This window comes from Neocloeon triangulifer, unplaced genomic scaffold (assembly GCF_031216515.1).
Source record: "Neocloeon triangulifer isolate White Clay Creek 2 clone unplaced genomic scaffold, ASM3121651v1 ptg000012l, whole genome shotgun sequence".
Lineage (NCBI taxonomy): Eukaryota > Metazoa > Arthropoda > Insecta > Ephemeroptera > Baetidae > Neocloeon > Neocloeon triangulifer.
The window spans coordinates 12,500,718-12,527,336 of record NW_026775554.1 but is presented as its reverse complement, the minus strand read 5'-3'; the positions used below and the strand labels follow the sequence as shown (position 1 = coordinate 12,527,336).

Genomic DNA, 26,619 nt, shown 5'->3' with positions numbered 1-26,619 from the left:
GCAAAAAAATCATATGATATTATTTTTGACAAATTATACGCACGCAAGAGACAGTAGTTTCTTATCTTTCCATCTAGTCTGATGGTATCTTCACTATGCATAAAATGTGACATTTCCAGCATTTCATAGCGAGTCTGGAATGTGCACGCAATTATTTTGCCCCTAGAGTGCAGTAGGAAGTAGTGCGAGCATATTGATTTCATGAATGTGCTGGAAATTATAATCCAGACCACAACTCACAGGCAGTCTGCTGTCATATGTTGGTGCAAGAGTTGTGGTCTCTTGGGCTTAGAAATGGTATGTCAAACTATAAAGTATTAAGAGTAAAAGATCTTAGATATTATTACATTCTCTATTTTTGGTGAACCTAAAGGCAAATAATGTCAACGAATCTGTTCCTGTGCTTTTGTCCCCTGCTTGCCTTTCTAACAACGATGAACTGATAATTGAGAAGAGGGTTGGCAAAGGACAATTCAGCGAAGTATTTAGAGCCCGTGTACTATCTACTGGGCAAAGGATCGCCCTGAAGAAAGTGCGAATAATAGAGCTGGCCGACTCAAAAGCCAGGGCTGATTGCTTAAAAGAAATTGCTTTACTTCAAGTATTTAATTTTTCTTTCATCAATAAGTCAAAATAATCTATAAGTTGATCATTACAGCGCCTCAGTCACCCTAATGTTGTGAAGTACATGGGCTCCTGGGTGTCAAATTTGGAGTTGTTCATTGCCTTGGAGTTGGCAGACGCTGGAGACCTTGCTGCCATGATAAAACACTTCAAAGAAAAAGAGAAGCCTATCCCTGAAGCATCAATTTGGAAGTTCTTTGTGCAAATTTGTGCTGGAATAAATCACATGCACCAAAAGCGAATCATGCACAGAGGTTAATAAACTTGAGAATTTGAAGAAAAAAACAGGAGTAAGCAATAATAAATATTTCTAGACATCAAACCAGCCAATATCTTGGTCACTGCTGATGGCAAAGTCAAGATAGGAGACTTTGGACTTGGACGATATTTCAGCGCTCAAACTATGTCTGCGCATTCTTTGCTAGGAACTCCGTTCTACATGAGTCCTGAACGCCTCCGAGAAGAAGGCTATAATTTTGCTAGTGATATCTGGTCTACGGGATGTATTCTTTATGAGGTAATACAACTTCATTGAAAAATTAAAAAATTTTAATAGAGAAATTTAACACCTAGATGGCTGCTCTCGTCTCTCCCTTTTACTCGGCAACTATAAATCTACAAAACCTGTGTGAGCGTATACAGAGGGCAATGTATCCTCCAATAGAAAATGAAATTTACTCAGACGAAGTAAGCACATGTGGATAATTATTAGGTCGATAAATAAAAACTTATTTAATTCTCAGCTGCATGACTTGGCATACTGCTGCCTGAACATAAATCCAGACGACAGACCTACTTCTGCAGATGCCCTGACTTTTGCTACGGAGATGCATCAACGAACTTTATCCCAACACGAGACAACCTCTGTTTAAATTTCACAAGCTGTTTTTATTGCGTGTGCGACTATCTTTTAAATTCTGATGTTAATTAATTAGCTTGGTTTTAAAATGTGTAAAATTGTGCATGCTCATCGACTAACATATCTTAACTATAATAGACTATCAGTTACTATTCTCAATTTGAAGACAATAAATTACTCAAAAATACTTAAGTATTTCTTTAAGTTTAATCTTAATTCAACAATCGACCACTCACACAATCACGACGAAGCAGAGGTGCCTGCTAATTGGCTTTTTGACTTTCCAACTACCTTCGGCATCTTCTTGTTTGTAGAGTCCTCCAGTTCCCTGGCCTGGTAGTAATGCGGTGCAACTTCCAAAAGCCATTTGCTTTCAATTTCAGTCACCTACAATGGTTTTAAGTCACAACATTTATTTCAAATATTAACTTAAAATAGCGTACTTGTCGCATGAACTCCTTAGTTGTGACTACTAGTTCGTGATACAAAACCCATCGTGGCAACTCCTCAAATAAGCAGCTGTTAGGGTGAATTGTAACAGTCTGGTTGTGCTTTGCTGTTTTGTATTGGCCCCCTTTGCCTAATCTCGCAATGTGATAGAAATATCCAGCAGTGATGGTCTGAAATTGAAAAAAAAATTATAATAATGATAAACAATAAATAAAATTAATAAATTAACTACCTTTCTAATATTAATAGATTCTGATGGATTGGACTCCAACTTGATTTCGACTCTTTGCATCAGCCCAGATAATTGTTCTCTAACATCTCTTGCCCTCTTCATTGACCTAAAATATGAACATAGTTTATAAATATAAAAATTTAAGTTCAATGAATTATTTTGGCTTTTACCTGTGTTGAATATAATTTTCGTAGCACCATTGTGTTGAGAAATCAGACTGAGCCCACTCATTGTATACATTCAAAAGGGTCAGGTGATCTCCACCCTGGGCAAAGAAATTTTTCCTGGCAGTGTCAGCATGAATGGCTTTGTCTTTCGGCCGGTAGAAAAGGGAGCTGTTTACTGACAACATTGCTGCAATTGTCAGTATCTCTTCTGAGCACTTGTACCTAAATTTATGATTTAAGAAAAAAGGCGCAAATTACAATCATTTCTTACTTTTCTGAAGCCAATAACATTTTTCCCATCATCGGATCAACAGGAAATTCAGCCATTCGCCGACCTAATTTGGTTAGTTCACCCTCATGATTGAGTGCCCCCAAAGCATACAGTTGCTCCAAAGCCAAAACTAGTGACTCATGAGGAGGCGGATCGAGGAAGTCGAAATTCATCAAGTCTTTAATACCAAGAGCCTTAAGCATCAGAACTGCATTTCCCAGGTTTATCCTCTGAATTTCAGGAACGGTGCACTCTTCCAGCTCATGAGCGTAAGCCCAAGCTGTGTAAAGACGGAAACATTTACCAGCGGCAACCCGACCTGCCCTGCCTGCCCGCTGATTTGCTGAAGCCTAATTTAAAAAAAAAAATTTGTTTTTAATTTAATTCAAATCAATAGGAAATTGTGATATTTTTACCTTCGAAATGGGGACTACCACAAGTGACTCCATACCAGTCTTTGAGTTAAAGTTGTTTTGCTTGCAAAAGCCAGGATCAATAACATAAATGATGTTGTCAATAGTGAGCGAAGTTTCAGCAATGTTAGTAGCCAAAACTACTTTTCTAGCACCTGGAGGAGTTGGCTCAAAGATTTTTGCCTGCAGAGAATAATTATTTTAGTATATATTGGATGCAAAATACTTTACGAAACTTGGTACCTGCATTTCTGATGGCAAATTTGCGTAAACTGGCAAGATGAGCAATTCTTTGATTTTGTTTCCCAAGCGCCTTGACCTTTCTGTCAACAACTCTTGGCAAGCTTCAATCTCGTCCTGGCCAGTGAGGAAAACTAGAACGTCTCCCAGAGGCTGACTGACGTGGATTTGCAACACTGACACAACACAAGCATCAATATAGTCAGCCTCAGGGGCTTTTGTGTAGTAAATGTCCACTGGGAATCGTCTGCCTGGAATTCTGAAAATTGGCGCATCGTCGAAGAACTCGGAGAATTTCTCTGCGTCCAAAGTAGCACTGGAAATCAGCAGTTTCAAATCTGACCTGAAGCGAACAATGTCTTTCACTAGGCCAAATAGAATATCTGTGTGAAGTGTTCGCTCGTGAGCCTCATCAATGATCATGACGCTATAAAAATCATAGTGTGCATAAGAAAAAATGGAAAAAAAAATTGAAAATTGTTCACCTATAACCTTGGAGATCTGGCTCTGAGAGGAATTCTCTATGCAAAGTTCCATCAGTCATGTACTTGATGATAGTTCTCTCGGAAGTGCAGTCTTCAAACCGAATGCTGTACCCAACCTAAAAATAAATTATTATTTCAACGTTATTAAGAATTTAAAAAATTAATTAGTCTGACCTCATTTCCTAATTTTACACTCATTTCTTGGGCTACTCTGGCTGCAACACTCATAGCAGCTACACGCCTAGGCTGAGTGCAGCCGATTTTCTTGTTGTCGGCTGTGAAGCCAGCTTCGTGCAGGTACTGGGGAATTTGAGTGGTTTTTCCTGAGCCAGTTTCGCCCTCAATAATCAGCACTTGATGGTCTTTAATTGCTTGGATGAGGTCGTCTCTGTATGCAAAAATTGGCAAACTTTTCTTGGTCTCTGCGATAGTCATTTTCTTTTTCATGGCCTCCGAAATCTCTTCCATTTCATCTTTCTTCCTGTTTCCCGGATCTTGCAAAGCTTGGATGAATTCGATTTCATCATCAAGGAGCATGTCGTACTCGTCCTGGGTTTTTCTTTTGCCTGCGTCCCTGGCCCCAAATCTGAATTGTGCAGAAGACATTTGTTCCTCTTCCCACTTTCTCTGCTCTGAATGTGGAGCCTTTTCTCGCTCGTCAATTTCAACATATTTGTCTTCTTCTCCCTACGATCAAAAAATTACATGAGCACATTTTACAAGTTGATTAAGAACTCACTTTCTTTCCAACGGGCATATGATATCTTTGAATGTTTTCCAACTCCCTCGCTTTGTCATGTTCTTTTGCAAGCTGGAGCAATTTCTTTTTATGCTCTCTTTCCTCCCTTTCTCGTTTCGACAGACTAAAATAATGGAATTTGTTACCAATAAGTTCAAAGTAGGGTAAAAAAAATTATTAAAACTGACCTTCTTTCATCAAAGAGATATTCATCATCCCTAATGTCAGCTTCCAACTCATCCACCTTTTCTTCCTTCCTTTTTGCCAAATATTGTCGCCTCGACTCTTTTCTCAAGGTAGGCAACAAATTGTCTCTATCCAAGGCCTCCATTTTCAATCTCTTTGCCGCTTCTTCATATGATTTGGTATCTGAAATTTTTATTAAGATTATTTCAGTTTATTTCATAAAATGATAGTTGAAAACATACTGCTTTTATCCACGACTTTCTTCGTCTTGTCCAAATCCTTTTGCTTGAGGCGCTCGGCAAACTCGTCTCGCTCCTTGAGATCTCGAAGCCGCTCCTTTTCCATGCGGTCATACTCATCTTCTGACGAAGAATCTCGCTTCCTCTTGCTACTACTCTCACCATGTCTGTCCCGATCGCGTTTGTGCGACTTCTCCTTGTGTTTTCCCATCTAAAATTATTTCAACAGAACATTTAAGTTTTTTTCGTGAATTATGAAAATTATAGAATATTTTTAAACCAATAGGTGTTTATTTTCTAACAGAATAATACAGAAAAATTAATTAACTAATTTCATATTTATTTCCCATCTCCAAGTCGGGGGAACAAGGTCAACTTTTGGCTTTGCAAAGTTTTCTCTGCAGACGTTTTGTCCCAAACAAATGTTTTCAAATCAGCCCAATATCTATTTTCTAAAGGAACGTCTAATTTTTCCAACAACTGTCCAGTCAACTTAGGAATCACTGGCTGCAGAACAATTCCAACTACACGTAGAGTTTCCAGAGTCAGACTCAAAATTGAATGCATTTCCGCACTGTCTCTCTGCAGCGTCCACGGTTTTTGGTCTTCAAAAAACTTGTTCGCCTCCTGCAGCACCAAAATCACTTCATCAACTGCTTTGTAGAAATTGAAATCCTCATAATGCTGCTTCGTCTTATCCGGTAACTCTCGAAGGGCTTCCACTAAGTATTGGTCGCCAACAAGTCCCGAAACATAAACGGGCCACACTTGTTTTGGATTTAAAGATTTTCCTGTGCAGCGGTTTAACAAATTGCCCAACTTTCCAGCCAACTCTGCATTCAGAATGTTGAAGACCTTCGTCTCACTAAAATTTGCATCACTATGGTTTGTACCTTCTCGAAGAAGGAAGTACCTCAACCCTTCTGCAGTAAATTTCAACCTTATCTCTCCTCTAGGGTCAATGACATTGCCCCTGGACTTTGACATTTTCTCGCTGTCCACTTTCCAGTGTGAGTGACAGTGGATTTGCTTCGGAGGCTCCAGACCAGCCGCAATGAGCAGCGAAGGCCACAGAATGGCGTGGAAACGTAAAATGTCCTTGCCTATCACATGGACGTCGACGGGCCACTTCTGCAAAGTGTCTGGAAAGCCAGCGACCGTCAGGTAGTTGATCAAGGCGTCCATCCAGACGTAAATGGAGTGTCCAGGATGGTCAGGGACTGGGATACCCCAGGGCACTCGATGGGACGGTCTGGTGATGGAAACGTCATGGAATCCCTCCCCGACCCACAGCTGGACCAAGTCGTGGAACTTGCGAGGCTGGATGACGTGTTTGTCCTTTAACCAGTGCAGAAGGTCATCCTTTACCGCAGATATTTTGAATAGGAAGTTCTGCTCGCTGGTCCACTCAACAGGACGGCCCGACTCGGAGGAAATTCTGGCCCCATCTGAAAGTTTTTCAGTTCTCGTTTCTGGTACAAAAGCCTCGTCTGCCTCGCAGTACCATCCAGAGTAGTCACCGGTGTAAATTAAATTTTTACCCTCGAGTTTCTTCCAGAAGGCTTGTACGGCTCTCTTGTGCTCCGTGCTGGTTGTCCGGACAAATTTAGAAAAGTCCACGCCGTACATTTCAAGCATTTCTACATACTGATTGGATATTTGGTCACAGTACAACTGAGTGTCAATTTTCCCAGCCGCTTTCTGCACTTTGGAGCCATGTTCGTCGGTACCCGTGCTGAGAAACGACGGCGATTTTGAAACAAGGTGCTGAAATCTTTGGGCAGCGTCAGCCACCAGGGAGGTGTACAGGTGTCCGAGGTGCGGTGAGGCGTTGACGTAGAAAATCGGCGTTGTGATGAAAAAGTTCTTGTTGCTCAGATTGCTCAGGCACCGTCTCTTCGGCAGAAAGTGTAGCATCCGACTAGAATGCACCAGTTTTTGCAGCACTCGCTCCATTCTGATTTGCTGTGGATGTGGACACACAGCCTCAGTTCTCGGACATGAACACTTGTTTTGGTTATTAAATCAATTTATACAAAGTAATATGTAGTTATGAATAAGTGGTAAATCAAACCATGCAAAAACCAGAGTTGGAGATGGGAATTTTTTACAAGTTGGTGTTCACAAAAACACGTATTTAAAATCAATAATTTTCAGTTTAAATTTCCTCTGAAGATAAAAATTTAAGATAAGTTTAAGTGAAAAACATTTACTGTAAGAGATACACACCTTGATAAAAGTAGAAATTCGGAAATTATCCGCTTTTCAAGTGATTTTTCGATTGTAAACAAAAATTTCCGGCAGATCAGCGGCCATTCGTGTTCGTTCACGTGGGAAATGAATGCGCATGCGTAGAGCTCCTTTTGGTTAGCAAGTGGCGCGAAAGTGACGTGCGTGCGATTATAGCGCGATGGTTACTGTGGAAACAAGAAAACGTTTCAATCGATATAGGCAATATAGATATTAATTGTGTATTTTTGAATTATATTTCCAACACTCTAGCTAAATTCAAGATGCTTACAAAGGACAGCAAAAAGGGTAAAATGAGGGAAATTTCTAGAGCCCCAAATTCCGCTACTCAACAGTACAGTGACGAAACTCTAGAACTTTTGAAAGGTGAAGTATCTTACCTTGTATTTAATTATATTGAAATCGTAATAATCGTATGTAACTTAAATTTCGTAAATTTCATTACTTCCATCAATCTCGTAAGGCATGATGGAAGAGTGCCGCTTATCAATGCTTCAGAGAAAACGTCTGCAGCAATTCGTAGACCGAGGCGAGCCGCTTCCAGCTTTGACAAAGAGTGATCTCAATTCGACAACAATGAACAAAACTTCAAGATCAATAAAAAATACTGCTGTGACAGATGGCGTAAAGCAAGTTAGAATCGGTCGGAAAAGAACAAAAACTATTATAGCTACAATGGGTGCGTATGAGAGGGAAAATTGCAAGCCCAAACCTGGAGGTATATCTTTTTTTAATTGCAATGCAAGTTTAAAAAAATTAAATATATGCTTAATGATGATTTGAAGTGGACAAAGACGTACAAAAATTAAAACTGCAGAATATCATGGCGTTTGGCATTGAGATGACTCAATATTCTGATAGGCCCGATAGAGGGAAAGGCCCTGTAAGAAGAGTTCCATCCTTAGAAAGAAAGGACCGCTTCGACGAGCGTAAGTCATTTGCTATTGAAGGTTTTTTTTTCAATTAAAATTTTTGCAATAATTGAAAATATTTTCAGTCATTGAAGATATTCACGATCGATGCCAATTTTTGCAAGACGTTGCTGAATTAGGAAAAGCTGACCAATACAAATCAGTTATGGAGAGCGAGATTGCTGCAAAATTGAGCGCAATGAAAGCAATTGATCCATTACGGTGTGAAGAGTTTAAGAGACAACTCAAACTACCGTGCACGTTTCGAGTGTCTGTGAAAAATAAGGCGTAAAAATAATTCTCGAAACAAAAACTATATTAGAAACTAATTTAAGTCTAAAAAAATAATTCATGATTATTAGACGCATTGCTTTCAAATTATATTGGAAAGGAATAACAATATAACTAAGAAGTTTATTGTATAAATATAATAAAAGCATCCTTTCTCTTTCTCGCTTGAAACACTGGTCATAATTAATGTGGTGCGGCTAGTGCCCGTGAGCTAATTAAAACACTTGTCAATAATAATAATGTTGATATTGTATTGTACACAAACTTATTGGGTGATTAAAATTGCCGCCAGCAAATCCATCAAGCTAAAGCATATGCAGCAATAAAATTAGGCACTGGTAAAATCATTAAATAAGTAGGACAAACAAGCATTTTAAAATACATAAACTTTTTATTTTATTGGCCAAGTTTAATAAAAAATTGAATATTAAAGTAATGAGTAAATGTATGAAACAATGAATGACAAAATACTTTGATGAGATCCTAAAATGGGGCGATCAAGGGGGAAAATTCAGTCAAAGGAGGGGAAAGCATAACAAGTAATTAAAAATTGTGTTATCTTGGAGTCAGAGTAATTTTGATTCCATGCTTGGGTACCAGCACGGTGTTGGGCACGACGACCAGCTTATCCCTGGGATCTTTCGATTTCACAACATAGCGACGAAGGATGGTGGAGAGGATAGTTTTTTCCGCAAGCATGGCAAACTTTTGGCCTGTTTAAAAAAATAGAATTAGTAAAAGACGCCCATTGTAATTTTTATCATTTTACCAATGCAATTTCTAGGTCCGGCGCTGAAAGGAATATAGCTGAAAGCGTGGCGCTTCTTTACATTTTCTGGTAAAAAGTTGTCTGGGTTGAATGTGTCTGGGTCAGGGAACTGCTCAGGGTTTCGGTGAAGCACATAAGGAAGAATGAGAACGTCTGCGCCCTTAGGAAGGATGTGCTTTCCCATGGGCTGATCTTCAGTCAGCGTCCGGGCAATAACTGGAACGCTGGGGAAAAGACGCAGGGCCTCTTTAATGCATCGTTCCAAAAGATGCATGTCACGGAGGTCGTCCATTGTTGGGTCGCGATCTGATCCTTGGAAAATTAAGTCCAATTCATGCACAACTTCATCCTAAAATAAAAATAAGTTATTTAATTATTGTTTTATTTCTCGTTTTTTTTAACCGTACTTGAATTTCTGGGTTATTTCCCAGAAGGTAGATACAATAATTGATTGCCAATTGGGTTGTATTTTGGCCAGCAAACATGAAAGTGTTCACTTCCTCTCTAATGTCCTCGTCGGTCAAAAGGTTACCGTTGTCTGAAGATTCAATCAGCAAGTCCATGAAAATAGCTCTCTTTTTGCGGCCTGAGAAAAAAAATATTTATAAAAAATAGATAGATCAATAAACACAATTTTGCAACTAAAAAAAAACCAAAGTAGGATTAAAGCCTAATTACCAAAATCAGATTCTTCACCCTCCTTCACAACTTGCAATTTTTTATCCTTGCTTTTCTGCTCCGCTATAAATTGTTTTCTTTCCTTGATCACTTTGTCCGTAAAGTTGTGCAAAATGCTCTTGTATTTGACTTGCTCCCTTCCTTTTTGAGTAAAACGGAAGATCCAGTCAGACAAGAGCCAAGGCCTGATCATTCGATAAATGCCGATTTCCTCAAGTCTGTGTAAATAAATGTTAATAACCGGTTACATTATTAATTAAATACAATAATACTTGTGAATTGCAGACACAATTTCAAGACGCTCATTGCTCTGAGCCTGAATTGGAGTTCCCATTGCAGTTTCTAATAGGAAAAAAATAAATATATTTTCTTCATAATTCAATAAAAACAAAAATATTTACCACAAATAAAATCAAGAGTAAGCCGCTGGGTGTATGGACTGATGTCAAAACTTCCAGTGCCCTCCTTTTCCTTAAGCCTCTCCATCAACTCTTTGCTCCTTCGCACAAACACGTCCAGAAAGCTTTCCAGAATATTGAAATGGAAAGTCGGAGTGATCAGTTTACGATGAGCATGCCAGCGGCTTCCTGAATTTTAATTACATTAGTTATAAGAAAATCAACTTAAGAAATAAGAGGAAGTGAATTTAGTTCCAGTTTTGTGTTCGCGCGTAATCAGGTAAATCACTATGAATCGAAAGTAGGTAAACCGGTCTGTACATAGGTGCATAATAAGAGCAGCACAGCAAGAGTGCAGCGCGTAAGAGGGCGACCTTCAGGTGCTGAGGTCATTCATTGCTGGTTATTTACCTTTGCTAGTGATCAGGCCTTCTCCGAGTAGCGCCTTCAGACCCTTGTAAATGAACCCTTTTTCGGCATGTTTGTTTCGACTCAAAATTGCCTGCGTTAAAAATATTAATTTAATTATAAGATAATAAAACACACTTTCAAATTACCTGAACAGCTTCGGGAGAGTGGACAAGAAGTAGAGGGTGGAAAAGGATTTGCGTCTTGTGAAAGATGGGAAAATCTTTGCACCATTTTAGGGCCCGATCAAAAAATTCTAAAAAATTAATATTGTCGTCAGAATTGAAAAATTAAAAACAATTAAAAATTTTACGTACTTTCTTTGGATGCAAAATCCGCAGCGTGTCCCAAAATTGGGTGTGCATTTGGGGCAGGCAGGCGCTGGGCCATCAGGAAAACCCTTAGCCAACGCTGTAGCGCCACCAAAACAGGCACTGTGGCGCAGAAAAGCACCGCGCTCCACAGCAAGGGTGTAATACCCACTGCGGTCTGGAAACAATGATAAATTGTTTATGACAATTGCAAATTATTTATTTTTGGTTAATTAAAAAAGTTTTGTTTTAGAAAAGATTTTTGAAAGAAATCTTTAAAAAATATATTTAATTTTGTATGGTATAATAAGATAATAATTTGACATTTTATAATAAAGTTTGACACAAAAGCTACATTAATGAAAAAAAAATACGTCTAATATCAAGACACTTATGAGTAGTTGTATAAACATTTGCAAAAATGTTTTACCTGAACGAATGACATGGTGCCCTGATGGAATTAGGAAGCACCACACTATTAGCTCTCAACTTTGGGCGTACGAATTTCCCTTTGCCGCTGTCTCTGCCTTTGAACGGCCAGACAACAGAAAAACACACATCGCCGCCAACCTTTGCATTTATACCTGGGTCTCCCACTTGCGGGGCAAAAAATCTAGTTTTGCCAGTCGTGCGCTACATCCTTGCTGACCATTAGAATACAGGAATACGGAAATGCATAGAAAAATTGCGTCTGTAGCAAAATAGCTGGAAATGGCTCTTAGATATATTTTGCTTTATAAAAATGGTAATGCTTCAGGTCTCCAAGCAATTATTAAACATTTAATATGTCATAATATTTATACACTGATAAATTATTAACCACTTATCAATGTTTTAAAAATTATTTTAATATTAAATTAGGCTTAGACGTCATGATTAAAAATTCAAAACATTAAACGTTTAAGACATAACAAAAGAGATACCAAATTGAGCCTTACTCTCATATAAAAATAATAAGCGCATGTGGCATCAAAACTGTCAATCGATAACAGATTAAACAGACGTGCTCCTGTGGCCATGAGTAGACGGCACTGTTCAGCAGTGTTATTAATCTTGCAACAGTCAACATGCGTTTCGGAAGGAGACACAAAGATTCGGCCAGGTAACTTTAAATGTGACAAGTTCATTTATTTTTTTATAAATATTAAATATCCCATATATAAGTTTCATATTAGCGGGCTGAATATTATTGACAAATTCGAAATAGAATGAGAACCTTTTAATCTTACCAATTTAAAGGAAAACGTAAAGATGGTGAGATTCAAACAAACTTTTTTTTCAGATAATTCTTTATAAAAATCAGATTTTGATCAAATTGCATTAGTAGCACAAACAATTGACACATAATACATTATATTTAATTTCTCTAATCAAAAAATTTAATAAATTAGTAATAGTAAATAAAACATTGTTAGAGAAGGAAATTAATATTGTTTCACTAGACATTTTAATCAAATTTATTTCTCCAATTTAATTCAATTTCTAGATAGTAATTTTTTGCTCATTAAATCAAATGAGTACTAGAGTTTGATGATTAAATAAAATAAATGATTGTTTTGTACATGGACCCACAGTTGCGATAAAAAGGGTGCATGTGGCCACGGAAGCTATATCACATAAAAAATGAACAATCTCTAACGTCAAATCAATTCCACTACGATAACAGAAACCGGTAGCATGCATACACAATGAATTAGCCTTGATTTGGGGGAAAAACGCCTGTTATTATCTCTTTATTGTGAACAATCTTATCTCATTGTCAGCTTTCCTCTTGCTTCTGCCTGTAAAATCAATCAATTTCTTTGAACTTCTGTTAAATTTTCCTCTCTATTTTATTTTTTATTTTAACTGGATGTTTTAATTATCAGATAACTGCGCAAGCTTCAATATCGCAAAATGATTTTTTTTTTTTTTTTTTAAGTAGGGAACAATGGTGTAATAGATAATGCAACCTGCTGGCTGCTGGTCGTATTCGTATGCTACGGCCCTTATTATATAGAACGGGAAACTGTTTGGATTTTCACAGCACGCGCAGCAGGAGCAATATAATTCCCTCATCTACAGCAGCATAGCCTGTGTAGATTTCTCCCCCTGTAGTGACAATAAATTATAAAAATGTCACCAGAAATATGAGACACTTGTTTATAAAAGAAGTTTTTGGGGCCAGGATTTCATGCTCGGCCAGCAGGTTGAAAGCGCTTTTACAAAATTCCCCAGGTCGAGATTATTTTTTTGTGCGTGTGATGTATGCCCCCGCTCATTCTCAAGAATTTTAGGCCTCTTGCAGAGCGAGAATTTTTTACGAGCTACCCTCACAGCATGTGGGGGTTGCAGAGTGCATGGGAATGTGAGATCTTAATGCCTCTTTTATGTTCGGACAACTCATGTGGAAGATTTCATTTGTCACGCAGGCAATTAACGTGGCTTTTTGAGCCAGGTCTGCAGGAGTTTTGAGGAGGTGCACCGAAAAGCCTCCCTCTGGACCAGGCGGGGGAGGCTTTTAAGAAAAGAAAAAATAATCTTTGAAAGAAAAATATTTGTGAATGTTGCAGCTCCGCCTCATCTGCAGAAGCTGCATTGACACCTGCGCGGCCGCGGCGCGAGTACAAAAATGCTATCAGGGATCCTGAGAAAAATCCATTCCTTCAACGAAATTTGGCTAATCCCACAACGTAATTAAGTTATTCGCGTAAAAAATAATTATTAATTAAATATTTTAGAGATCTGGAAACTTTAATTCATTTAGCAAAAGGAAGCTTTGGAACAGGCGTCTTTGCCATACCATTTGCCTTTGCAAACGCTGGTCTGGTGACGGGCCTTGTAGGGTCGCTCGTAATTGGTTTCATCTGCTCACACTGTGTTCACATATTGGTAAAAATTTAACAAAATCTGCTGAATATAAAATATTTGCAATTGATTGTGCAATATTAGGTAAAAAGTGCACACGAACTATATTGGCGGCATAATATTCCAGCTCTAAATTTCGGAGGAATAGCGGAAGTTGCATTTCGCGAAGGTCCAGAGAAGACTAAAAAATTAGCAGTTGTTATAAAGTCAGGATTTTAAGTAATTAATTTTAAATGGCTTAAAACTTAAATTAATAATTTCTAGGATAATTATACAGTGCTTTATCATGATCATCGCAATTGGCGTGTGTTCCATTTTTTTAGTTTTCGTCGCATCCAATATAGCGCAGGTGGAACCCAGTAATATTTACATATTATAATTTTTAATTTCGTAAATACAATTTTTAGGTGATTAATTTTTACACAGACTCGAATATAGACATAAAGCTGTACATTTTGATGGTCGCGGTGGTGGCGACGGCACTGGCAATGATACGAGATCTGCGAGTGCTCGCCCCGTTTTCCCTTCTGAGCAACATACTGGTTATGGCTTCCGTCGTCATAGTCTTCATTTACATATTTGACGATCTGCCGAGCATAAACGAAAGAGAAGCTTTTATGCCCGCAGCAAGGCTTCCTATTTTCTTTAGCATCATTGTCTACTCGCTTGAAGGAATCAACGTGGTATAATAAAATAAATAAATAAATAATACAATCGTTAATTGCAGAGACTTCAACGATTGCATTTTTCAAAGAGATAATTTTTTTACAAAGGTGATGCCATTGGAAAATAATATGAAAACTCCAAACAATTTTCTTGGCCGTTTTAACGTCCTGAACACAGCTCTAACAATGATCGTTTGCCTTTTCACAATGGTTGGATTTTTTGGTTATCTGAAGTATGGAGAAGAAACGGAAGGAAGTATTTCATTAAATCTCCCCGAGGACCAAATGTATTTCTCATTGATCTCAAATAATTTACATCTTTGAAATCATTTTTTTTTTCAGTTTGGCGCAGTCTTCGAAAATAATGCTGTCGGTCGCAATTCTCTTGAGCCACCCTCTTCAATTTTATTGTGGCGTGGAATTTTCGTGGCCCAAACTGGCGCCGATGATTGGCAGAAAATTTCCTCGCTTCAGCGGACTTTTAGGAGAATATATTTACAGACTCTGTTTGATTTTAATTACTGGTATTATTAATAAGAAAAATCTAAAAAAGTTTTATTAATAATAAAAAATTTAGTGATCATTGCGGTCGGCATTCCAAATTTGGGAGCTTTAATTGGGATTGGAGGCTCCGTTTGTCTCTCAACATTGGGGCTGATGTTTCCCACAACAATTGAAACGATCGTTTATTGGAAGAACTGGGGAAAGTGGAACTGGATGCTGTGGAAAAACATTTTGATTTTCCTGTTTGGCATGCTGGTATTCATAACTGGCTTTGCTGGAAGCATTTTGCAGCTGATTGTCTCATTCCAAGGTGGTGACCCTGAAGAGGGCAGCCTATTATCAAACTTAAAGCAGCTTTCTGATAGTTTGTTTTAATCAATGAAAAAAATTATTTTAATAAAGTTCAAAATATGTTATTAAAAAAGCTTCACTAATTTCAAAAATTTCTGACCCTCAATCCTCAATTTGCTTAAATTTTATTAATTTTGAGATAGAATTTTGTTAATATTATTTGTTAAAAAAATGCATTATTTGTTTGATTAGCGCGTGGAGTATCGACCACGCGATAAGGCGTATAATTTTTCATATATTGCTTTTGAATATTTGATCTGGTCAAGAGAGATAAAGAGGTGCTTGTCAGATTGTAGACATGAAGGGTTGTTGGGCAATCTCATTTGATTTATTGGAGTCATAGCTCTCCGCACTGAAGGAGGAACGGAGAGACCAAATATTCTCAGCTCACCAATACAATGAGGTATTTTAAATTTATTATTCCTCAAACTAAATTAGTTAAATTATGAATTTATAAAGCGCCCTATTGCTTTAATTTACATTTTTAAATTTAGATTAATTTTCCAATAATTTCTGACACAAATAACACAAAACTAGAACATTTTGAATGTTCACAGAGCATTTTAAATTATAATTTCATAACTTTGGTTTAGTCAGAAAAAAATTTAATCATGTTTTATTCCGTGAAGGAGTTCATTTATAAGAATCATAAAAACTGCTTTCCAAGCTGAGAAAAAAAGGCTGTATTGAAAATTTAGGTTTTTAGCACATCCAAAGACATATTTACATTATAAAAATTGTATTAAAATTTAAAATTCAACTTGTAAGTTAATTAATACTTTTTTTTAGTTTTTTAGAGTCACATGTTGAGTAGGCTATTATTATTTAAGTGCGCAGATATCTTCACTCCTATACAATAAAAACTGGCTATTCATGCGTGCCGTATTAAATGACATTAATATTTGCACTATCAGAAATATAAGGCACAATGCCGACCCTTGAAGATAAAAATATTAAATTATAAACGATTCTTGAGAGGTTCTCATTATCTAAAATTACGTTAGATGGGTCCAGAATAAAGCAGTTTCAGCGATGCAAAAAAATTCAAGTTGTGCTTACGGTTAAAAATGAGCCACCCCTGCTCTTGCATCCTCCCTCGCTACCCCAAATTTCTTGAAGATGCCACTTGTTTTTAAACTTGAGACGCTTGGACTAGGTTTTCAGTATTGTCTAGGAGGTGAATTGGTTTAAGGGTAGGTGGTTGAAATGAAAATTCCTCCCGATCGGCACAAAGTTTTCTCCCCCTTAGAAAGCGCAACAGCTTTTCACACAAGGGCACTTAAAAGTGCGTCCTGCTGAGATTTTTAACAAAGCAAATTCGCTCACGTGGAAGAACACAATTCGTCATGGTAATAATTAAGTGACATTTCTGGCCAGGCCTTCATGCGCCTCTAGCAGGGCTGGATAAGCAAAGTGACCTTGGGGTAAGGGCTGTTTTTGGAAGGATGAATGTCGCAGTGTGAAATATGAGAGGCCAGGCACTTTGGGGGTGCTGCTGGTTTTCTTTCACACGCTCGTCGCCCCCAGCTACAGCTGCTGCAAACAGCTTGCTCAAGAGCACTGCGTTCTGATGCTCTTTCAAATTTTTTATTTTTTTTTTTTAATTTAAAAATATAGTTTGGAAAATCATCATACCAAGAAGCCATATTTTTTTAAGATAAATTTTTTATAGATGATTGTATTTAATCCAGTATGAGCGAAATCCTTATTTTAAATGAGATTTTATTAAAAAAATGACCACGTGTTTTACAGCACTGACAAAATAATGGCGGAGTACAATGTCAAAGTGGTGGTCACTAAAAAGAATCAGCGCAATGCTAACGAAAGTCCGTTTTTAAAAAGAGAAGTGGCACATCCAACGTCGTAAGTAAAGACTTTTAATTTTTTAGCGGAATAAAAAAATGCCGGCCTAATTTTTCAGAGATATAGAAACTTTGATCCATCTAGCAAAGGGCAGTCTTGGGACTGGTGTCCTGGCTATGCCCTTTGCATTTAGCAACGCTGGACTTGCACTCGGCCTCATTGGTACCATTTTTATTGGTTTCGTTTGCACTCACTGCGTTCATATAATGGTATTTTGACGAGTAAAATCATGAAAAAATTAATTATTTTAATTTATTTGCAGGTTAAAAGTGCGCAAGAACTTTGCTGGAGGCATAATATCCCAGCTCTTGATTTTGGTGACATTGCTGAGACTGCGTTTAAGAACGGCCCTCAAAGCCTAAGGCCGGCGTCTGGATTCGCTCGGTTGGAAATTTATATAAATTTTAAATCGACAAAAAATTTAAACATTTTCTTCCTAAATAGGGGATTTATTCAAACTCTCATTGTGGTTGTTGCTCTGGGGGCTTGCTGTGTCTATATTGTGTTTGTCTCTTCCAATCTCCAACAGGTAAATGAATTTATATTAAGAAAAAATGCCGTCTGATTACAAAAATATGCATGATTAAAGATTAAGGCCGGATGATCAGGAATAATCTTAATCGTTAGTTTGCAACATTCGACTTAAAACACACGTGGGTGCGGGAAAACGTACAGCTGATGGTTTGATAAAAAAAAGACGAGCGCATTAACTTTTGCTAATTAACTTTTTTATCTGGTGGCAGCATAACTTTGATTTATATTAATATATGAAGCCATCAATCATTTTAACAATAACCACATGCAAGTGCCAGGGGCTCGCCCTTTTCATAAAGAGTTGCGATTTTTTTTATATATTCTTCGTCACTTCATAAAGAAAAAGTTATAATCGATTTACAAGACTTTATCTTTGTAGAAGCGCGCGTGATTAATATTAAAAAAAAAAAAGATTCTTGATTGACAGTTAATATCTTGTACTTTAATATGTTACATTACGTACTTTATTTAATTTACACTGCAAGTACAGATGTTATGAGTGAATAATAATATTAATTACAATATCTTTTCGGTGCAATTAAAAAGCAGTTTAATATTGCACTAATTAAATTTTTATTTTCCTTTATTCATTCTTTGTGATTTGTGAATAAAAATAAGCATGAAAAAAATGACTCGGAAAAGAAAACATTAACAAGTTAAAAATAATCTATGACTGAGTTTTTTTATCCCTTATATAAATTGTCTACTTTTTATTCAATGCGGTTATTCAAATTAGATTTAAAATTATGAAAGCCAATAATTTCACCAATTTTTCAGGTGATCGACTTTTTCACAGGCACCACAATAGACATCAAGCTCTATATCTTGATGGTGACCGCTGTGCTTATGGCGCTGGCAATGATCAGAAATCTGCGACTCCTTTCACCCTTTTCGCTTCTTAGCAACGTCCTCTTCCTGGCTTCAATAGGCATTGTTTTCTACTACGTTTTTCAAGACTTGCCAAGCGTGAACGAAAGAGAGGCTTTCATGTCCATTACAAAACTGCCAGTATTTTTCAGCACTGCCGTTTTTGCTCTTGAAGGAATCACAGTGGTAATATTAATTTGTTCCTTTTTTAAATCTTTGCAATAAATTAATTCGTAAATTATATAATTTAATAATTTAATTAACTTTATAATATAATACACATGTAAAATTTTTCATCCAGGTTATGCCGCTGGAAAACAATATGAAAACGCCACAACATTTCACGGGCTGTTTCCGAGTTTTAAATACAGCCATGGCCATGATTGTCAGTATTTACGCGCTGGTCGGCTTTATGGGTTACTTGAAATACGGCGATGAAGTCGAGGGCAGCATATCGCTGAATTTACCTGAAGGCGAAATGTTAGCAAAAATTTGTTAATAACTGAAAAATCTATATTTAAAAAATTTAACTTTAGCCCGGCCCAAACTGCACAAATCATGCTTGCGGCTGCAGTGGCCTTCACCTACCCCTTGCAATTCTACTGCGCTATGGAGTTCACGTGGCCCTCGCTAGATAAATTCCTTCAGCGAAAAGTGCCAAAAATTAGTGGCTTGCTTGGAGAGTACATTTACAGAGTGCTTTTGGTTTTGCTAACAAGTAAGCTTTAAATGATTTAAAATTATTTTAATTGTTACTGTCAATAATGAATTCAAATTAATTTTAAAAGATTAGAATTTTCTTAATTATAGAAACTTCAATTTATAAACTTTATCAATTTTGAATTGCATCATTGCATATATTTTCTTCTCCAAAATCTACTGGGCAAAAAATGTGAAGTTTTATTTTATTTATAATTTTCAGTGGCAATTGCTCTTGCAATCCCAAATTTGTCTGCCTTGATGGGCCTCATCGGAGCAGTTTGCTTGTCAACCGTTGGGCTCATGTTTCCTGCAATTGTGGAGACGATTGTTTATTGGGAGGACTGGGGCTGGGGAAACTGGAAATTGGTTAAAAATATTTTAATTTTCTTATTCGGCCTCCTTGGATTTGTGACCGGACTTTATACAAGCATTTTGGACCTGATCGCGTCTTTTGGTGGCGGAGAAGAAAAAGCGCTGCTCCTGTTGTGATTTTGGCGAGCGGTTAAAATCAATGTATGACCTCTATAAAAATTTATTTAATTGTGTTAAAATTGAACTTTTAATTATTTGATGAAGTAGTATAATGCTGATGTGTTTCAAAACTAATAAAATAAAATGAAAAATACGCAAGAGTTGCACACGAGATGTATTGCACGTGGAAGATGAAACGTTTTCATTAAATTTTTTTCTCAATATTATACAGGGGTACAGGGTTTAGTAATTTTGAAATCCAGAATAATTAAAAAGACTTTAAAATTCCTTTTACTTTTTTTCCGAAATCTATAAAAACTATAAAATTAAAAAGTACATAATTAATTTTCACTATGCGTGCTTTTCCAATAATAAGCATTGAAGGAGCATGCAAGAATTTATTAAAAAGCTGAAAATAAGCTCCCTACTCACTCATAGTGGCGGTGAGTGGTGTTATTCATGTGGGGGGCCCTCTTTTGCTCCTCAAAGGTGCGGCGTTGGCTATTGCAACCCCATGGCACTCATTTTCCCTCAAACTCCTAGAATTGCATGAAATCCCAGTAGCAATCTGCAGTGAGGGGTGAAAAGATCAGATCTCAGATAAGACGCGAACATTTTTTCCTTTTGTTATGATTGATGCGGGTGCGGAGCAAATAGGAGGTTCATTCTTCAAGTCACAAAAACCTCCCTACCACACCGTGTAGCAAAGAAAAATAACGGCGGCCTTGGTTTTCTTGCTCCCTATGCGCCTAAGCTATCAATATTGTCGGGTGATTCACCCTTCAATAATAAATCTCCTTCAGCCTTGGCACAGAAAAGCCCAGCGATCGCCTGGCCTTGGAAAACAAGGTCTTGACCTTGTTTATTCCTCAAAATCCTCAATCGCCTTGAACGTGAGGAAGGTCAAGTAGTTATGGCCTTTCTTGTTCACCGCGCGCTTCATAATTATTTTATAATTTAATTAGCAAATTATTGACAATTTTTGTTCAATCCTGGGCATTGCTAAAATATGAACTTTTTTAAGTATATAATTAATATTATAACATATAGTGGGGAATTTTTGTTTGGTTCATCCTATTAACAAACAAAATATTAAAATCATTTTTTTTTTTTAATAAAAAATAGTTGATAGATAGAAAGATAAAAATCATCACCCTCTGGTTAAATTGTGGCAAGGAATACATAAAAATAGAGGAGGTATCGTTGGTTTTGTTGCTTTGGGGTTTCATGTGCAACAGGAAAACTCAATGAATTTTGCCTTAGGTTGTGTTGTGTAGGGCGAAAATGCATGGCTTGCAGCTGCTCCAACACACAAACACATTCAATTAGTTTTTGTGCCAGGAGAGCTCAACATCTGCGGCCTGCTTGCCACCCACACCCACAATGGCCCGGCAACGGCGGCAACCCATGAAAATATAAGTCAATCGCCAACGCAGTAGCACAATATTGAAGGAGATTGATTCATTTTAAATTCATGTGCTACAAAATTTCTTTTTTTAATAGTTCGAAATTTTTAAATCAAAGATCACTTTAAAATTCTATCCTTTTTTAATTGAATTAAATGAATAAATACCTTTCGAACTTATTGATTAACAAGATTTGGATGTTTTTTTTTTTCAAAACTCCCAGACAAACTGGTAGCTTTCAAACATTACACCTCCATAAAGAAACTTCATCGTAAATGTTGAGGAGAGTGAAGTTTAATTTTCCGTCAAACAAGCTCACGATTCAATAGTTCTTTTTCATTGAAAAAATACGTACTCTAAGGTTTGTTAATGTTGTTTAACTGAGAAAAATTTGATTCCTGTTATTAAAAAAATTTATTGTCAGCAGAATAAATCAATGCCAGAAAAATGATGTTATTTTTCAATTTCTACAAAAATTATTCTAATCTCAATATTATAGTGAAATCCAGTGGAATTGAATTTTGAAGTATTTTTATTTAAAAAAACGTAGCTTACGCTCAGTCCAAAACATCTCTTGCTTTACAACAAAGTATCCTCGTTTCTGATATATTCTCCGATGTCTCCTTGGTTGTAACAAACAATGGCGATTGGGTCAGCATTTTTGCAGTCAGCTGTTGCCTTGGCAGAAGTTCCGAAACCCTTGAAAAATTAATTGTTGTAAGCTAAAGTAAAATAAAAATTAAATAAATTTTACCAATGGCATGTCGTTCATTGAAAAGATCACGACACCCTGATTTTTTGGTGTGCCCTCCGTGATTCTGCCCAATCCAGACTTCAAAACGTGGTGGCCGTAAAGAAACTGCTGCTCTGCACTGGATTTTAGCCAAATTTTATACTGGAGCAGAGATGAATATTATCAGATTTGAAAGTTTTCTAGCAATTTAAAGCCTCACTTGAGCATAAGGTGCTAGGTAGTTAAGGGCAGTGATGTGTAATTTAAATTTGTCAGATTTTGTGAATTTTCCGAAGCACGTTCCCGCGCAGATTAGCTGCTCCTGATTGCACGTTGAGGACAGATTTAGGATTGCCTGAGACATGTAGTAGACTCGGTCCTTGTGCTCTCTGAAGCAGTATTTTCCATCAGGCCGGTCAATGAGATGCTTGACATTTCCTCCAATGCTAGTAAAAAAATACAAATTAAGTTCAGTTTTATCAAATTTTTTGAGAAACTTACAATTTTGCCAGTTTCTCGAAAAGAATTTTTGTCCTCTCGTCACTCAAAATTTTCATTTTGCCTGTAGATTTATAAATTGGAAGCGAAGTAAAGTGTGCTAAAATTTTAAAACGACGTAAACACAACAAAAGCACATGTGTGTCTGATGATCGATGATGTGGAATGCGCCGATGCGAAAATCATTGGCCCGTCATATGGAAACACTCAGAAACCGCGGCAAACGACTGAAAACAACAGGGCAACAAGGAGGCCGTTTTACTATCTGTTTATTTATCTATTTTGAAACAAACTTGATTCGTTCCGTTTACCTAATCGTTATCAAGGAATACTTTATCCGTTCTTGATCGACCATGGAATCATCAATGGAAACCTCTTCAATGTCCACTGTAAGTTTGCAGTGGCAAGTACTTCTGAGCTACCTAACAGAATATTTTAATTTCAACATTTTAATATTATTAATTTTCGTAATTTTCCTCTCATTTTGCTTTTAGGGCGTGTTTGTATATAAGAGGAAAAAGTCAAAAACTCGAAGCAGCGGATCTCCATATAAAGGCTCCCCGTATAAAGGTTCCCCAAATAAAGCGAGAAGAGCTGTTCACGTAGAAATGACAGGCTATCCTAGTGAACCCTGGTACCCAGCTTACAAAAGTGTTCTAACCTCTCTGGAAGATGAAGTTGAAGTAAAATACAGATTTTTTAATCTACGCCATATTTTTGTTTGATAAATTTGTATTTATTCAATGTTTTTCTTTCACTGTGATACATACATTTTTTTATAGAATTTATTTATTATTAATTTATTGTTTTCTTCTTCTTTTTTTACAGAAAATGTACAGTCAGATGTTTGCTCAGCTTTTAGAAAATGTATCTTCGTTCTTTGAAAGCAAATCAAGTGCTAAAAACGCAAATGAAATCCCAACAGCGTGTATTTTGACTGGTACCATAATAGTCCTTACTTAAAAATTTCAGTCTATTCATTAGTATTTTGCTGCAGGTATCAACCTCCCTGATCATTCCATAATTTACAATGCTTTGGAAAAGAGATTGGTGTCTGATGTTACTCCGCATGTGGTGCTCCTTTCGTCGCGAACATGCTCCACCACCAGGCATTTGCTAGGCCAAATTTTGAATAAATGCCAGTTTGGAGAGTTTGAAATGGTATTTCAATACATTTTGATTCTTATTAGTAAACTAATGAATTTTTTACTTAGGACGTAGAATCTGCGGATGACTCTGATTGTGAATTCGCTGGTAATCAATCCAGAAAACGGGCCATCAAATGTACTTTCGCTGACGTCGTTGACTGGTACAATAACCAGGGCTCTGAAAAGCCCATCATAGTTGTCTTGACTGATTTTGAAGCTTTTGCGTCCAATGTACTGGGAGATTTCATCTACCTAGCTAGGTAAAAGAATATCAGATTTCAAAAGAAATAAAACCATTATTTTTTATTTTTGTATTGAATAGTGAGCATAGAAAAGTTTTACCGATGGCTCTTGTTTTTGGAGTTGCTACAACAGAGACAGCTGTCCACGATTCATTACCTCATAGAATCATGTCCAGATTGGCCATGGAAACGTTTGCCACTAAAAACTCCAAGGAATTTCTCAATCATCTCATTAATGAGGTATATTATAGTTTTCTACATTTTAGTAACAGTTCTGATATTTATTTTGAAAATTTGCATCAAACAGGTGATTTTAACACCCAAGTGTCTCTTTCGACTTGGTGGAGACGTGTTTAGAATGCTCACTGATATCTTCCTGTTCTATGACTTTTCAATTCAGAGTTTCTTGCAAAAATTTAAGGTATAGAAAATATTACCAGTGTAAGTTAACATCATTAATGATTTTTTTCTCCAGTTTTGCTTGCTCACTCACTTTGCTGACAAAGGAATTTTTGCACTCTACTCCAAAGAAGACTTGACAATTGAAATTATGAAAAGTAAAGAACTTGCTAAGTCCATTGTGCCCAAGCTTAAGTCGTATCGCAAATTTGTCGAAAAGCACCAAGGCGAGGAGAAACTGAATTTGCTGACCAATGACGAACATATCAAAGTGTGTTTATTTAAATTTTATATCTAAATTTATATAATAATTTATTTTCTCAAAAGGATACTCTGATTTGTCTTGCCACTGGTTTGCTCGAGCACTTCAATTACTTCCTTGTTGGACTAAAGTGTTTGTTAGAGATGACGGCATTTCTGCCCCAACAGCCACTTGGACGTCAGGTATTTTTTTTCATTCAGGTTTGCATTAAATATCTAACACAAAATTTTAAATTCTAGCTAAGTGACATGTACTTTGAGGCTGTGTCCCAAAAAGTGTGGCTTAAACCTGAATATATTAAATGTGTCAGTTTGTGGAAACACCTGTCAGGGGTGGAGATGGAAGAAAAAGTTGACAAACTTCTTGAGATCCTTGAAGGTTTGATTTGAAATTGATAATTTAAATCAAAATGCATTATTTTTTCGAACAGAGTCGTTGGGCGACCTTCCTGATTTGGAAGAGTGGATCACAAAAATTACTGCTGCTAACGAAAAACTGAAAAAGATCTTCTCAGGACAAAAAAGTGCCTCCTGTTCTCCTAAAAAGCAGAATAAACCAACAGAGCTGTCCGGACTCAGTCGAATTCAGCTGCAGCAAGTAGGTTTTGTTGCCGTGGTATCTGATTTTTCATTAATATTTTTATTCATTAGCAACTGAAAGAGCTTTCAAAGTCGTCGCCCTCTCAAAATAAATTTGAACTGGCCAGAGATGAGGTCATAAAATCGATTGAGCAAATGCTCAAAACATTATTGGTGCCACCTAAAGAGCTGCCATTGCATGAGCTGCTGCTGTTCGACAACCTAGATCTGGCCAAAAAGGAACTGATGGGAAATTCTAGACTTGCACTGAATAAAGCTCTTTTCAATCCTCACCACTACCTAAAAGTAATTCCAGGATTATTAAATTCAAAGCCGGGGCTTTGTAACATTTTTAAAATTATTTCCTCCAGTGCAAATGTTGCGAGCAGAAGTATGAAGAAGGAATCAGCACCTCGTACCCAGACGTTTGCATTTCTTATCACTTGCATTTGGAGTTCATGAAGCACATCAACCTTTATGATTGGCTTCAGGTGAGATTCAGTTATAGCATAACAAAAATTCGAAAATATAAATAAATGTATTTCAGTCTTTCAATTTAATTGTTGAACGAGGGGGCAAACATGATGATGATGAAGAAGAAGATTGCAAAATAAGCACAAAAACGCAGTATCCTTTTTGAGAGAAAGCTCAGTAAATGTTTAATTGTCTGTTTCCTTTTTTTTGCATTTAATTCTTGGTATTTTGTAAAAAATAGTTCAAAAGAAAAAAAAGTTATTATATATTATAGTCATTAGTTGGATATGAACCTTAAACTGAAATTCAGGGCTCGTTTTACACAATCCATTGCAGACTTGCAGTTCCTGGGCTTCATAAAACCAACGGCAAGAAAGGCAGATCATGTCCTCCGTCTAACTTGGGGCAACAACTGCGCCTGATTCTTGCCTGGCCGTAAGTGCACTTTGATGTAATTTATCAATTTTTTATTATGAAAATTAAAGTATATTAAACGCGTATTTATTCCGTCATGAAACTTGTTGGCTTCATTACTGCCTCCGCAATTAAAATTCCTCCAATGTTAATGTGCTGGAAGCGCTTTTGGATATAATTCTCTTTAATGCATTGTGTTGTGTCGGTTATTAAGGCAATTATAAATGGTCAGGAGAGAGTCCGCAGCGTAACACAAACACAGAAATCGGCACTCTCAAATTTACTTTTGATAAATGTCTATTTTTCTCCGATTCCTGTTCCTATTGTGATTATTCATCGCCAAGAGAAGTAGATTTAGGGCGCTATTACAGAAATGAGAAAAACTTGCGGTTTTTATCATTAAATCGCTTTCGAAAGGCAACTGGAACAGGAATCTAATCATAAGACGACAATCGCAGAAGGATAAATAATGTAAAATCAAGCGTTTTGATGCGCATTTAGATCAATCTTTATAGGTAATTTTCATCTACCTTTTGAGCAACTGCGAAGCCACCATCAAATTATTTCAATCAGTAATTGCACATTTTCTATCGCCGCGCATCATTATTATTTTTTTGTTACATAAACTGTGCTCACCAAGTAATAAATTGTTATTACATATTTGAGAAACCTCAATTAAAAAAACCCCTCAAACTTAGTTAATTTTATTTCTGAATTTCCTTCTTAACATTTTTTTTATA

General features: G+C 36.8%; 9 protein-coding genes across 9 annotated transcripts; 5 read left to right on the top strand and 4 right to left on the bottom strand.

Annotated features, from left to right (window-relative positions):
* The first annotated feature begins 86 nt into the window (after positions 1-86).
* Positions 87-1,678, top strand: LOC132196360 (serine/threonine-protein kinase Nek7-like). The gene is made up of 6 exons (XM_059618927.1): positions 87-297; positions 374-601; positions 659-878; positions 939-1,141; positions 1,198-1,311; positions 1,368-1,678. The coding sequence occupies exons 1-6, from the start codon at positions 202-204 to the stop codon at positions 1,494-1,496; spliced, it is 990 nt and encodes a 329-aa protein (XP_059474910.1). The 5' UTR covers positions 87-201; the 3' UTR covers positions 1,497-1,678.
* On the bottom strand, positions 1,672-7,235 carry LOC132196355 (pre-mRNA-splicing factor ATP-dependent RNA helicase DHX16). Its single transcript, XM_059618922.1, has 13 exons — positions 7,135-7,235; positions 4,909-5,116; positions 4,669-4,849; positions 4,481-4,604; positions 3,916-4,428; positions 3,742-3,857; positions 3,260-3,683; positions 3,020-3,199; positions 2,604-2,953; positions 2,336-2,554; positions 2,166-2,271; positions 1,927-2,103; positions 1,672-1,870 (listed from the first exon to the last, which is right to left on the bottom strand). Exons 2-13 carry the CDS (start codon positions 5,114-5,116, stop codon positions 1,724-1,726), a joined length of 2,745 nt encoding a protein of 914 aa, XP_059474905.1. The 5' UTR covers positions 7,135-7,235; the 3' UTR covers positions 1,672-1,723.
* On the bottom strand, positions 5,196-7,233 carry LOC132196358 (methionine--tRNA ligase, mitochondrial). Its single transcript, XM_059618925.1, has 2 exons — positions 7,135-7,233; positions 5,196-6,870 (listed from the first exon to the last, which is right to left on the bottom strand). Exon 2 carries the CDS (start codon positions 6,859-6,861, stop codon positions 5,245-5,247), a length of 1,617 nt encoding a protein of 538 aa, XP_059474908.1. The 5' UTR covers positions 6,862-6,870; positions 7,135-7,233; the 3' UTR covers positions 5,196-5,244.
* Positions 7,236-7,399: 164 nt separating the features above from the next.
* LOC132196305 (UPF0193 protein EVG1 homolog) lies at positions 7,400-8,358 on the top strand. Its single transcript, XM_059618858.1, has 4 exons — positions 7,400-7,521; positions 7,619-7,873; positions 7,941-8,084; positions 8,153-8,358. The coding sequence occupies exons 1-4, from the start codon at positions 7,419-7,421 to the stop codon at positions 8,356-8,358; spliced, it is 708 nt and encodes a 235-aa protein (XP_059474841.1). The 5' UTR covers positions 7,400-7,418.
* Positions 8,359-8,846: 488 nt separating this feature from the next.
* LOC132196303 (cytochrome P450 4C1-like) lies at positions 8,847-11,366 on the bottom strand. The gene is made up of 10 exons (XM_059618857.1): positions 11,352-11,366; positions 10,928-11,099; positions 10,760-10,866; positions 10,614-10,704; positions 10,206-10,391; positions 10,077-10,146; positions 9,805-10,022; positions 9,534-9,712; positions 9,127-9,475; positions 8,847-9,070 (listed from the first exon to the last, which is right to left on the bottom strand). Exons 1-10 carry the CDS (start codon positions 11,364-11,366, stop codon positions 8,913-8,915), a joined length of 1,545 nt encoding a protein of 514 aa, XP_059474840.1. The 3' UTR covers positions 8,847-8,912.
* A 536-nt stretch (positions 11,367-11,902) lies between these two features.
* Positions 11,903-15,377, top strand: LOC132196645 (proton-coupled amino acid transporter-like protein pathetic). The gene is made up of 9 exons (XM_059619434.1): positions 11,903-12,023; positions 13,474-13,593; positions 13,642-13,792; positions 13,853-13,974; positions 14,033-14,117; positions 14,176-14,451; positions 14,542-14,720; positions 14,776-14,957; positions 15,011-15,377. Exons 1-9 carry the CDS (start codon positions 11,989-11,991, stop codon positions 15,310-15,312), a joined length of 1,452 nt encoding a protein of 483 aa, XP_059475417.1. The 5' UTR covers positions 11,903-11,988; the 3' UTR covers positions 15,313-15,377.
* Positions 15,378-15,568: 191 nt separating this feature from the next.
* Positions 15,569-19,917, top strand: LOC132196646 (proton-coupled amino acid transporter-like protein pathetic). Its single transcript, XM_059619435.1, has 9 exons — positions 15,569-15,691; positions 17,041-17,151; positions 17,210-17,360; positions 17,414-17,535; positions 17,596-17,680; positions 18,463-18,738; positions 18,854-19,032; positions 19,089-19,270; positions 19,475-19,917. The coding sequence occupies exons 1-9, from the start codon at positions 15,687-15,689 to the stop codon at positions 19,741-19,743; spliced, it is 1,380 nt and encodes a 459-aa protein (XP_059475418.1). The 5' UTR covers positions 15,569-15,686; the 3' UTR covers positions 19,744-19,917.
* Positions 19,918-21,530: 1,613 nt separating this feature from the next.
* Positions 21,531-22,527, bottom strand: LOC132196620 (60S ribosome subunit biogenesis protein NIP7 homolog). The gene is made up of 4 exons (XM_059619396.1): positions 22,366-22,527; positions 22,085-22,310; positions 21,886-22,026; positions 21,531-21,830 (listed from the first exon to the last, which is right to left on the bottom strand). Exons 1-4 carry the CDS (start codon positions 22,419-22,421, stop codon positions 21,711-21,713), a joined length of 543 nt encoding a protein of 180 aa, XP_059475379.1. The 5' UTR covers positions 22,422-22,527; the 3' UTR covers positions 21,531-21,710.
* Positions 22,528-22,563: 36 nt separating this feature from the next.
* LOC132196619 (origin recognition complex subunit 3) lies at positions 22,564-26,520 on the top strand. Its single transcript, XM_059619395.1, has 15 exons — positions 22,564-22,751; positions 22,857-23,045; positions 23,191-23,302; positions 23,360-23,523; positions 23,577-23,770; positions 23,833-23,992; positions 24,060-24,173; positions 24,228-24,422; positions 24,479-24,595; positions 24,653-24,791; positions 24,844-25,010; positions 25,064-25,297; positions 25,363-25,482; positions 25,539-25,618; positions 25,776-26,520. The coding sequence occupies exons 1-15, from the start codon at positions 22,716-22,718 to the stop codon at positions 25,885-25,887; spliced, it is 2,133 nt and encodes a 710-aa protein (XP_059475378.1). The 5' UTR covers positions 22,564-22,715; the 3' UTR covers positions 25,888-26,520.
* Positions 26,521-26,619: the final 99 nt, after the last annotated feature.

Coding starts and splice junctions, on each gene's coding strand:
- LOC132196646 (XM_059619435.1), top strand. Junction 17,536..17,595: donor CCGGCGTCTGGATTCGCTCG/GTTGGAAATTTA, acceptor CTTCCTAAATAG/GGGATTTATTCAAACTCTCA. Junction 19,271..19,474: donor GCTTTTGGTTTTGCTAACAA/GTAAGCTTTAAA, acceptor TATAATTTTCAG/TGGCAATTGCTCTTGCAATC.
- LOC132196355 (XM_059618922.1), bottom strand. CDS start 5,116: ATGGGAAAACACAAGGAGAAGTCGCACAAACGCGATCGGGACAGACAT. Junction 2,555..2,603: donor ATGTTATTGGCTTCAGAAAA/GTAAGAAATGAT, acceptor TCATAAATTTAG/GTACAAGTGCTCAGAAGAGA. Junction 1,871..1,926: donor CTAAGGAGTTCATGCGACAA/GTACGCTATTTT, acceptor AAACCATTGTAG/GTGACTGAAATTGAAAGCAA.
- LOC132196620 (XM_059619396.1), bottom strand. CDS start 22,421: ATGAAAATTTTGAGTGACGAGAGGACAAAAATTCTTTTCGAGAAACTG. Junction 22,311..22,365: donor TTCGAGAAACTGGCAAAATT/GTAAGTTTCTCA, acceptor TTTTTTTACTAG/CATTGGAGGAAATGTCAAGC. Junction 21,831..21,885: donor CAATGAACGACATGCCATTG/GTAAAATTTATT, acceptor TAATTTTTCAAG/GGTTTCGGAACTTCTGCCAA.
- LOC132196358 (XM_059618925.1), bottom strand. CDS start 6,861: ATGGAGCGAGTGCTGCAAAAACTGGTGCATTCTAGTCGGATGCTACAC.
- LOC132196305 (XM_059618858.1), top strand. CDS start 7,419: ATGCTTACAAAGGACAGCAAAAAGGGTAAAATGAGGGAAATTTCTAGA. Junction 7,874..7,940: donor TTGCAAGCCCAAACCTGGAG/GTATATCTTTTT, acceptor GATGATTTGAAG/TGGACAAAGACGTACAAAAA. Junction 8,085..8,152: donor AAAGGACCGCTTCGACGAGC/GTAAGTCATTTG, acceptor AAATATTTTCAG/TCATTGAAGATATTCACGAT.
- LOC132196303 (XM_059618857.1), bottom strand. Junction 9,713..9,804: donor GGGTGAAGAATCTGATTTTG/GTAATTAGGCTT, acceptor TTTTTTTCTCAG/GCCGCAAAAAGAGAGCTATT. Junction 9,476..9,533: donor GAAATAACCCAGAAATTCAA/GTACGGTTAAAA, acceptor TTTTTATTTTAG/GATGAAGTTGTGCATGAATT.
- LOC132196619 (XM_059619395.1), top strand. CDS start 22,716: ATGGAATCATCAATGGAAACCTCTTCAATGTCCACT. Junction 23,303..23,359: donor AACAGCGTGTATTTTGACTG/GTACCATAATAG, acceptor ATTTTGCTGCAG/GTATCAACCTCCCTGATCAT. Junction 25,298..25,362: donor ATCCTCACCACTACCTAAAA/GTAATTCCAGGA, acceptor TATTTCCTCCAG/TGCAAATGTTGCGAGCAGAA.
- LOC132196360 (XM_059618927.1), top strand. CDS start 202: ATGAATGTGCTGGAAATTATAATCCAGACCACAACTCACAGGCAGTCT. Junction 298..373: donor GTCTCTTGGGCTTAGAAATG/GTATGTCAAACT, acceptor GTGAACCTAAAG/GCAAATAATGTCAACGAATC. Junction 879..938: donor AAAGCGAATCATGCACAGAG/GTTAATAAACTT, acceptor AAATATTTCTAG/ACATCAAACCAGCCAATATC.
- LOC132196645 (XM_059619434.1), top strand. CDS start 11,989: ATGCGTTTCGGAAGGAGACACAAAGATTCGGCCAG. Junction 14,118..14,175: donor TCGCATCCAATATAGCGCAG/GTGGAACCCAGT, acceptor TACAATTTTTAG/GTGATTAATTTTTACACAGA. Junction 14,958..15,010: donor CTGTTTGATTTTAATTACTG/GTATTATTAATA, acceptor TAAAAAATTTAG/TGATCATTGCGGTCGGCATT.